We start from the raw sequence: 11,382 nt of genomic DNA on the forward strand, positions 1-11,382 counted from the left end.
GTTGTTAGGTAATTTTGTCATTGTGCAAACATCATAGAGTCCACTTACACAAAGCTAGGTGGCATAGTCTACTACACACCCACCCAGTCTATATGGCATAGCCATAAGAATGGTGTAGCCTATTCCTAGGTTACAAGCCTATATAGAATGCTACTATACTGAATACTATAGGCAACTGTAATATAATAGTAAATATTTGTGTATCTAAACATCTCAACACAGAAAAGGTAAGGTGTTGTGCTACCATACCCATGTCACCAGATAATAAGACATTTTTCAGCTCCATTATAATCTTACAGGACCACTGTTGTACATGTTGTCCATCATTGATTGAAACATTATGCAGTGCATGACTGTGTGTGTCTAAAGGGAGTATTTTTCTCCCCACACCCCAAGCCTGTTGGCAGAGCTTTCTGGGGCTGTTCCTCTGTTTCTTCAACAAAAACCCCAGATAAGGTCTGAGATCCCTCAACAACTGGAGTGCTGGTTGGGGGAGTCAAAGCACCAAAGCACTTATGCCTTTTACTCCTCTAGTCTGCGGAGCATTGATGAGCAATGTAATCAAGACAAGCTCTGATGTGGTTTATGTTTTCCTGTTGCAAAAGCTAGTTTTGTCCTGCAGAAGTTATCAAAGTGACTATCCAGGTGGAAAATTCCTTACACAGGCAATTATGAGGGTCCCTAGTGGCGGGAGGCAACATTACCCTTGATGAATAATTCACTGGTAATTAGTTCTCAAAAGAAAGTTTTATCTCTCATGGGCTATTAGCATTTTATGATAGATTCTCAATTACTTTGTTGAATGCTTTGATCCTACTGGAAATATCAGTCCTTTGTTTTTCATTCCAACTTCCACAATCCTCAGTACAAGAAGGAAGGAAGGTTTAGGAATGTACATGGGGGAAGATGAGGGTCACATACTGTTTACCTACACAGGAGTATCCCTTGGGCAGAGCAGACTTAACATGTCCTAATCATTACATCATTATCACCTTCCCTCACATGCACCCCTCAGCCCTCCTTCTTTTTTTTTTTTTTTTTGCGACGGAGTTTTGCTCTGTTGCCTAGGCTGGAGTGCAGCGGCACAATCTCGGCTCACTGCAACCTCCACCTTCAAGGTTCAAACGATTCCCCCTGCCTCAGCCTCCCAAGTAGCTGGGACTACAGGCATGTGCCGCCATGCCCGGCAAATGTTTGTATTTTTAGTAGAGATGGGGTTTCTCCATGTTGGCCAGGTTGATATTGAACTTCTGACCTTAAGTGATTTGCCCACCTCAGCCTCCCGAAGTGTTGGAATTACAGGCGTGAGCCACTGCGCCCGGCCCAAGCCCTCCTTCTTAATTGTAGTCTACAGTTAAGTAAAGGACACCCTCTTAGATCCAGTCATCCAACTCCCTTACTGGAAAACTTCTTCAATCCCTCAATTCTTCCTCAACCCCTATTACCAATCCATTGCCAAATCGTATAATTTTTACCTCTTAAACATCTGTCAATAGTACTCTTCATCCCCTTGCCTTCATTTACTACCTGGTATTTCCCCACTTTTAGAGAGGGCCAGGAACAAGTCAAGAGAAGATGGAACCTCATTAGTCCCAGGGCTAAAGGGACATTGGGTGTGCAGGAAGTAAGGCTCTCCCAAGGAAATGGAAGATGCAGAGCCTAAAGAAAAAGCTAAGATCCACATTTTGGAAAGAGGGTCTAGAAGTATCAAATCCAAGACTGTGCATTTGGCCATGAGATGGGATGGGGTATAGGGCAGTTGCTGAGTAATACTCACTATTTAAATCTTCCACTTATAGCAGGATGTGATGGCCAGGTGAGATGGGATGGGAGGATATTGGAATTGTAATAAGCTCCTAAATCAAGCCTCAATAACAGTACTTAAAATTTTAAGTTCTTTTATTAGTCTTTTTTCCCCTAATCTCCCGCACACAATTCTAAGCTGTATGAGGACTGGGATCTTTCTGTCTTGTTCATTGTCATATTTCCAGTGCCTCTAACAGAACTTCATACCTGACAGACACTATTAAATATTTGTTAAATAATTACATAAATTGGTCTTTACCAAAACTCTAATCTCATCACTCCAATGCTTAGAATTCTTCAATAACTTCTCAAAGCCTTTAGGATAAAATAAATCTGGAATCTTCAGATTAGCACGAAAACAAATAAACAAACAAATGAAAAATGTCACCTGGTTTCTCCAGGTTATTTCCCCACCTAATAGCTTGCCAATTCCTTCCTCCTCTTCCTGCAAGGAGAGAGCGTTCCAGCCACAGTAAACTGCCTGCAGTTATTCACACGAGTCACATTCATTTATCTCTTTCTTCATAACCACAATTCACTGAGCAATAGTTGCTTCAGAAATCACCCTCTCCAGAAAGCTTTCTCCAACTCCATGACTGGTTTTGGTTAGATGTCAAAGTATTTCACATCATCATATTGCAATGTTTCTATTTTATTTTCCGTGTCTGCTCAAGATATACATTCTCAACTGATTGCAGAATTCCCAGCCAGCCCCACAATAGAGCAACTTAGTAAGATAATTCCTTAAAATCTCTTTTTGTTTCTCTCTCTCTCTCTCTCTCTCTGTGTGTGTGTGTGTGTGTGAGTGTGTGTGTGTGTGTGTGTGTGTTCTATTGGTTCTGTTTCTCTGGAGAGCCCTAACACTGATTTTTCTATTTTAACTTCTTGTGTCTAGAACTTAGCACGATGAGTAAATGAAAAATTAAATCTAGTTTGGAATCGCCCTCCCTTAACACAAGAAGACTTTGCAATACAGAGCTGGTCAGCTGGTCTGAAAGAAATACTAATGAGATTGGCTGAAACTAGGTAACCAAGCTTATCCCTCAGCTCTCTGGTTACTTGATCATCTGAGGCATAATAAAAAATAATGAGGAATATATACACTGTATAAGCCTATTTATTCTGTTTGAGTGCCAGGGGAAACCTTTGCAAAGATTTCAACCAGAACCGCAAACCCTGTGAATTGGGAGTAGTTGTGTTGGAGCCTCCTCCCTGCTTAGAGATGTCAATATCAGCTGCTCTGCTAGAGTCTAAAGGCTTAGTGTCTTTCTCTATGCATCCCATCCCACCCTTTCTTGTGCAGGCTTTGATTTCTGAGTGACTGATGAGTCACTGGGAAAGACCTCCACACCAGCTGCTTGGGTCTTCCCATCCTTCAGCATCTGGCTTAAATAAAACCTCAATATATGTCTTCAGTGAGGTAAGATACGGTGACCTGTGAACAAGCAGGTGACCAGAGTTCTGGGTAAGAATTGCCAACCTCAGGCTTTCTTCCCCAGTGATTGCTGGACTCCTGGGTTTTTACTTGAAAATGCCAGCTCATTCTCAATATGTATGATGGAGTAAGAACTTGTAAATATGTACTGAAAACCTCTGACAATAAAGTTCTCACCGAAATGTTGCACATCACCAACTCCATCTTCCTTGGGCACCTCTCTCTGGGTATCATCCTCCTCCATCAGGATCTTCTGCAGAATCTCAAAGGATAAACTGAGATCAGTGCCAGCCTGCACACAGCAAGAAAAAAGAGGTACCATGATTGGAAAGCTGAACTGATCTCTGAACACTCAAGGTCAATAGAACTTCATCTGTTGAACACAGATTTTGAACATCCGGGAAAACTAACTGCTGCTAGAGTTGAAAAACAGACGTCTTGGATCACCCTGTTATTTCACTGCTATCTTCCCTGTAAAACAACAGAACTTCACCACCAGCAGCACCACTAACAACAAAAGCACACTTTTGTCTAGAATAGACAAATTCTGGCAAACGAGTAATGGACAATGCTTAAACCAAAAGAGGAACCAGTTTCTTAGCATAGTTATTTCTTCTTGGCCATGTTGCTGCTTATTTTCTATTCTTCATCCCATGCTGATTATTTACCAGCCACCCTGTTAGGTACTTTGTCTTTATTATTTCTTCTAATTTTTACAAATCCCAAGTTATAGGGAAAGAAACCAGTGTCCTTGTTCTCAAGAGCTTCCCAAAGAGTTCCTGACTTTAAGTCTGGCTTCTTGCAGCTGACATATCTAATATTCTCTGTGGACACAGGGGAGCCCCAGGAGATGACCTGGTCCCACTGTCATGTAAGTAAGGGCCCCCATTTGTTGTACACCTAGTATGCCAAATATTGTCCCACTCGATTCTCACAATGTCTCTAAGACTAAGTGCTGTCATTTTTTAAATTTAACAAATGAGGAGCCAGAGACTGAAGATGAGTTATCAAAAGTCACATAACCAGTGATGTACATTACCTAATGAGGTGACAATCACCATCTCCTATTCAAATGCTAAAACATACCAGGTTTTGTTTATATTGCTCTTGGTATATTAAGGAGAATGAACCTTAATGGTGGCAGAATTGGAGGTAGAAAGATAAGTTAGAGGTCTATACAATAATAAAGATAAGTTAGAGGTCTATACAATAATTCAGGGGAGAGATGCTAAGAAACTAAACTAAAGGCATTTATGTACAATAGTGAGATGCAGACTAGGAGGTAAAATGCATCAAGCCAACATGAGTTATTGATTCTAGAAGGTGGGTACAGGGGAGAGAGGGTTTGATTTGGGTAAGTGATGGATGATGGTGCCATTATCTACAAATGGAAATACTGGAAGTAGAACGGATGTGGGATGAGGAGGAGAATTTAATTCTGGACGTGTTGAATTGAAATATATCTATAGGGCATCCAAGTGAAGTGCAGGGTAGAGAACAAGACTAGAGATGTATAGTTGGAGGATGCAGATCAAGACAAGTTTTTGGGTTTTTTTTTCCAAAATGGGAAGGAGTAAGGCAAACTGTCTCACAGGCTGAGAGAGATGTTAAAGATCTAGGAAACAGAGAGATTAAGTGACAGAGGAATGTCCTGGGAGAATAGAGAGAGGATGAGGTCAAGAACCCAGCTGGAGTGTTGGTATTGACTAGAATAAGCTCTTTTTATTTCAAGAGAATGGGTAGTGAACGCAGGTAAGGGTAGATGCCAATGTAGGTCAACAGCTATGTGACGGGAAGGTTATAATTAGAGGATTTTTACATACTGAGGGCCTCATTTTTGTCCATGAAGAACAAGGCCAAGTCTTCCACTGAAAGTCTACCAGCATGAATATTATTTAGGAGATAACTGCTGAAATATAAACTTCCATAAGTTATACTTAAAAGAAGCTTTAAAAACTTTTGTGCTATAAGCAATACCATCAAAAGAGTGAAATGAGAGCCCAGAGAGCAGGAGAAAATGTTTGTAAATTATATATCTGATAAGGGACTTGTAGCTAGAGTATGTGTAAAACTCTTAAAATTCAAAATACTTGGCAAACCATGGTGGCTCACTCCTGTAATCCCAACACTTTGGGAGGCTGAGGCAGGAGGATCACTTGAGCCCAGGATTTCGAGACCAGCTTGGGCAACATAGAGAGATCCTGTCTCTACCAAAGATTTTAAAAAATTAGCCAGGCATGGTGCCATGTGTCTGTGTTCCCAGCTACTTGGAGGCTGAGGCAGGAGGATGGCTTGAGCCCAGGAGTCAGGAGCTGCAGTGAGGTATGATCATGGTACTGAGCTCCAGACTCGGCAACAGAGCGAGACGCTGTCTAACAAAAAAATCAAAATACCCAAAGGATTTTAGACATTGCTCCAAAGGAGATATACCAAACATCTTTAGCCATTTGGGAAAGGCACATCAATACCACAATATAATACCATTTCATACCCACTAGGATGGCTATAATAAAAAAGACAGATTGTAACAAGTATTGGAGAGAATGGAGAAACTGGAGCACTCATAGGGTGTTTGTGGAAACACAAAATGCCTCTTTGGCTCACAATCTGCCAGTTCCTCTAAAGGTTGACAGGCTGTCATAAAATCCAGAAATTCCACTCCTATGTATATACCCCAAAGAAATGAAAACATATGTTCTCACAGAAACTCGCATGTAAATGTTCATGGTGTCATTATTTGTAATAGCAAAAAAATGGAAACAACTCAGATGTCTTTCAAAAGTGAATGGATAAAGTGTGATATATCTATACGATGGAATGTCATTCAGCAATACAAAGGAACAAAGTACTGACACAACGCTTCAACATGGATGAACTTTGAAAACATGCTAAATGAAAGAAGCTAGTCACAAAAGATCACATATTACATGATTACATTTATATGAACTGTTCAGAATAGGTAAATCTATAGAGACAGAAAATAGATTTGTGGTTACCTAGAAGTGGATGTAGGGAAGAGATGAAAGAGGAATAGAGAGTGCTGCTAATGGATGTGGATTTTCTTTTGAGAGTGAGGAAAATATTCTAAAATTAGATTATGGATGACTCTTTGAATATATTAAAAACCATTGAATTGCAAACTTTAAATAGGTGAATTATATGGTATGTGAATTATATCTCAATAAAAGCTGTTTTTTTTTTTTAAAAAAGAAGCTTCACAGAAGATTTTTAGGCAGTGAAAATACTCTGTAAGATACTGTAATAGTGGATATTGGTTATTATATATGTGTCTAAACCTATAGAATGTACAATACCAAGAGTGAACCCTAATGTAAACTATGGATTTTGTGTGATGGCAATGCATCAATATAAGTTCACCGGTTTACCAGTTGTAACACACATACTACCCTTGGGGATGTTAATAAGGGGAGAGGCCATGTTTGTGTGAGGATGGAGGTATATGAGAAATCTCTGTACCTTCATCTCAATTTTGTTGTGAACCAAAAAATAGTCTTTAAAGAAAAAGAAGCAGAAGTTTAAAGTCTAAGGAAAAGATTGTTGACAGAAGCAAGAAGTGAACACTGCTAAAGACCAGATAATAATAATGGCCATTATATTTGAGCGATTATAAGTCAGGCACTGTGCTAAATGTTTTACCTACATTATCTCCTTTAACGTTCACTATAACCCCATATATAAGGTACTTTTCCCTAAATTTACAGAAATACAATTAAAGCTCAGAAAAATAAAGAACTTGTCCAAAGTCAATAGTAAGAAAGATAGGAAGACAAAATGCAGACCTAGATATGTGCGAGTCTGTTCCTTAATACATGTACTGTGCTGTCTCCCACAAGCTTTGCTTTGCTTTCTAACTCCGACTTTCTACGTTCTGCACAAATGCCAACATCTTCAGGCCAATTTCTTTTTCCAGGACATTCCTACAATGCTCTAGGTCTATCAGTCTTACAGTGATAGATAGCATTTCCACCTCTGCAGTCTTAATAAAGAGTTGCAGAATAAACACATTCATAATAAAAATGTTGTGGATAAATGTATTGATAAATGATTACTCTCCTTAACTCCTCCACACCCAGGGGTCCTAGAAGCCCAGCTGACACCCCGTACAGAGTGATTTCCTGATGTTCAGAGCACTTAGAGCTAGAGTAACTGAGAGCCTAACCCAGAGAAAATGCATCTCTTTATTCTATTGGAAGAGGTTATGAGTGAGAAGAAAAGAACAAAAGTTAATCTCAGCTGTTAGATAGAGAGACAATGCCCATACCCATTCACCTGTCAAGGTGGTTCTTGAGTTCTATAACCCTGATGCAACCTTCCAGCTTTCCTCACGTATAACTGCAGATATATCTAAATTAGTTCCTGGCATGTAGGAGGGGTTCAAGAAGTTTTCTCTTCCTTTTTCATTCCTTTACAGTTCCCCCCTCCTCCTACTCCTACTCAATAACCATGAAAAGCTCACCGTTTAAATTCAAACCCCATCTCTACCAAAAATACAGCTAAAAATTAGCTGGGTGTGGTGGCGGGCTCCTGTAGTCTCAGCTACTCAGGAGGCGAGGCAGGAGAATCGCTTTAACCTGGGAGGCAGAGGTTGCAGTGAACCAAGATCACGCCACTGCACTGCAGCCTGGGCGACAGAGTGAGACTCCGTCTCAAAAATAAATAAATAAAATTAATTAAATAAAATTATAAATTCAAACTTCTAGTCTGGAATGGAGTAACTACAAAAGAAGAGAAAAAATACAAACCTAGCTCCCTAGATTAGCTGCCTAAACTCCTCTGTGGCCTGGTAATCATGACAAACTGGTATTGGAGACTATCTGCCTCCTGATGAAACTATGAGATATCTGTCCACATATGTCTTTATGTCACATTATTATAATGTGAGAAGCAGTAGAAGAAAAATCGTTCTTTCTAATAAAATGCAGTATACCAGTGTTTGCGTGGGCTTACATTGTGTCAGGCATTGTACTGAAGTCTGTACCGACATCTTGTCATTTTATTCCCACACAGTCTTTTAAGGTAGGTTCTTCTAATTGATAGACAAGAAAATTGAGGGCAGAAGAGGAGGAATAACTTCTCTAAGGTCACCTAGTCAGTAAGGGAGGGGTCAGCAACCTCCCCTTAATCTATGTGGCCCTAAATCAGGTCTCTCTATTTCTGCGTTAGATTGTCTCTTTATCCCTTCTGTTATCACCAAGCTCCCTTTCATGGAAACTGGTCTCCTAAAAATGATACGGAGGAAAATGAATCTAATGTGTAAATAAGATTACAAGCAATTATCCAATATCAATGCAAAAATGCTAGAGTAAATATTAGAAAACAGAATCCAACACCATATTAATAAAATATACCATGAGCAAGTAGGATTTATTTCTGGAATGCAAAGATGATTCAATATGAGGAAATCTATTAATTTAAATACTATATTAGTAGATATAAGAAGAATAATCATATATTATCCTCAGATGGGGAAAAAGCTTTTTAAAATTCTTTTAATTTTATTTTATTAAACAAATTTTTTTGGAGACAGGGTCTCACTGTCACTCAGGCAGTGATGTAGTGATGTAGTGATGCAGTGATGTAGTCATAGCTCACTGCAGCCTCAACCTCCTGGGCTCAAGCATTCTTCTGCCTCAGTCTTCCAAGCAGGTAGGACTACAGGCATGTACCACTCTATCTGGCTAATATTTTTATTTTGATTTTTTAGAAACGGGGCCTCACTATGTTGCCTAGGTTGGTCTTAAACTCTTGGTCTCAAGCAATTTTCCTGCCTCAGCCTCCCAAAGTGCTGGAATTACAGGCATGAGCCACCACACTTGGCAAAAAAAAAAAAAAAAAAAAAAGGGGGGGGGGGGGGAGCTTTTAACAAAACTCAATTCCTACGCCTGATAAAAACATTCAAGAAAATAGAAATTGAGGCATATTTTCTACACTTGATCTTAGCCGTAAGGCCAAGAAATGATGGTGCATATTTTTCTATACCTCGGTCCTAAACCCAGTGTTATGTTTGATCAGAAAATACTCGAAGTATTTCCACTGAGATTAGAAAAAGGTAAGGATGCTTACTCTCTGCATCTATTAAATTTTTTTTTCCTAAAGATTATAACCAACACAAATTAAAAAAGAAAAAAAATCAATTCATAGGAAATGGAAAAGAAGAAATAAAACTATTTGCAGATGATACAGTTTACCCCGAGAACCTGAGAAAATCAATGATAAACTCACAGGCCATAAAATCAACTTTATGTTTTTAAAATGCTAAAGATAATGTTGATTTTAAAATAACTTCAGATGTCAAAAGCTGCAAGAATAGCACAAAGAGCATTTTTTTTTCTGGAACTGCTTGACAGTAAATTGTGAACAGAGAGCCCATCACTCTTGCATAATGTGTAACCCTTCAAATAAGGGCATTTTTCAGATAACCAATACACGAGAATCAAAATCAGGAAATTGTCATTGATACTAACATTAAATTCACAAACTCCATTCAAGTTAGTTAATTATCCCAATAATATTCTTTATAGGATCCAATCTAGGAACATGTGTTACATTTTGTTTTTCTAACTCTTTAATGTTTTTGTTTATTTGTTTGTTTGTTTCAGTCTGGAAGAGCTCAGTGTGGGTGGCCTCTCATTCGCTAATTTATCCTCACTCCCACCCTCTCAGTACCAGGGGTAATGGAAGACACAAAGAGGGTGACCACAATCAAAACCCATCCTGCCAGACATATAAAATGAAAAATTGCTTGAGTGTGTAGAGAAATCTGGAAGTGATGCTATACTTTTATCTTATTTTTACTATAAAAGCTTTGAAGCAGACTATAAAAATAGGAATATGTTAAATGATGAATATTCATTCTGCTGAATTCTTCCTAGATAGAATGTTCACAAGAAAAAATTGTCTTATTTCCAAAACGGTTCTCCTAAATTAGATTTAGAAATATATCTGTTCTTAGGTCAGTATACGCTCAGCACTAACTGCGCTTCAAGAAAATCTGAGAGTCTATTTTTACATTAAATTTTAAACAGGTAATACTGAAAACACAACTATCCTCATTTTGTTAGATACTAATTCTAAGCAAGTTTTAAAAAATATTCTAAACTGACTCAGCCTCAAAGTTCCGTTGGAAATTCAGATTGTCACTAATTCTATGGGGCTGTAGTCCAAATTTCTTTATATGTAAAGCCTACAACTATTTTTTCCTAGTTATATTTTTATGGTAATTAAATTATTAGCCTTCATCCACGTTGACTGTCTGAAGGGTTCTGAAAGTATAATAGGTATATAAGTAACTTCCATGCTGTGCGTGTTTGATGAATTTCTGGGAAATCAACCAAGATATATTATTGGATTTGCTATCATTCTTGTAGAGCTGCTTTCCTGAGAACAGCTTGGAAAGGGAAAGAGGGATCATGGGCAGGGTCAAATTCCTCTTCTGGGTTGCCAGAGGCAAGAGCATACTGAGGAACTTTTTTAACATACCGGTTCCTGGCCAGGAGTGGTGCAGGAGCCTACAGTCCCAGCTTCTCAGGAGGTAAAGGTGGGAAGATTGCTTGAGCCCAGGAGTTTGCAACCAGCCTGGGCAATACAGCGAGACCCTGTCTCTAAAACAAACATGCAAACAAATACATAAATAAAAATAAAAGTACAGGTACCTTAACCTCACTCCAGACTTTCTGAATCAGAATCTGTGTTGGTAGGTTCAGTAATATGTGTTTTTGTTGTTGTTGTTGTTATTTTTGAGACAGAGTCTCCCTCTGTCACCCAGGCTGGAGTGCAGTGGGATGATCTCAGCTTACTGCAACCTCCACCTCCCAGGTTCAAGTGATTCTCATGCCACAGCTTCCCAAGTAGCTGAGATTACAGGCGTGCATCACCACGCCCGGCTAATTTTTGTATTTGTAGTAGAGACGAGATTTCGCCATGTTGACCAGGCTGGTCTCAAACTCCTGACTTCAAGTTATCCACCTGCCTTGGCCTTCCAAAGTCCTGAAATTACAGGTGTGAACCACCGTGCTCAACCAGGTTCAGTAATATGTGTTTTGAAGAAGTTTCCCAAAACAATCTTCTGTAGTAAGCTTAACACTAACCTTGATTAGCTTTGAGAAATTGTGTCCCACAGA

General features: G+C 39.1%; 2 protein-coding genes across 3 annotated transcripts in view; both read right to left on the minus strand.

Moving 5' to 3' along the window:
* PHLDB2 (pleckstrin homology-like domain, family B, member 2) overlaps positions 1–11,382 on the minus strand; it is a 248,940-nt gene that overhangs the window by 132,922 nt on the left and 104,636 nt on the right. The window contains exon 2 of the mRNA XM_011969732.1: positions 3,419–3,533. Coding sequence (XP_011825122.1) covers positions 3,419–3,485 — 67 coding nt within the window. The 5' untranslated portion in view covers positions 3,486–3,533. The remainder of the gene's footprint in view (positions 1–3,418; positions 3,534–11,382) is intronic.
* The window catches only part of PLCXD2 (phosphatidylinositol-specific phospholipase C, X domain containing 2), a 170,977-nt gene continuing 162,501 nt past the window's right edge, over positions 2,907–11,382 (minus strand). For both annotated transcript variants that reach the window (XM_011969731.1, XM_011969730.1), the window contains one exon: positions 2,907–3,533. In XM_011969731.1, the coding sequence (XP_011825121.1) occupies positions 3,485–3,533 (49 nt within the window). In that variant the 3' untranslated portion in view covers positions 2,907–3,484. The remainder of the gene's footprint in view (positions 3,534–11,382) is intronic.

This window comes from Mandrillus leucophaeus, unplaced genomic scaffold (genome assembly GCF_000951045.1).
Source record: "Mandrillus leucophaeus isolate KB7577 unplaced genomic scaffold, Mleu.le_1.0 Scaffold900, whole genome shotgun sequence".
Taxonomy (NCBI): Eukaryota; Metazoa; Chordata; class Mammalia; order Primates; family Cercopithecidae; genus Mandrillus; species Mandrillus leucophaeus.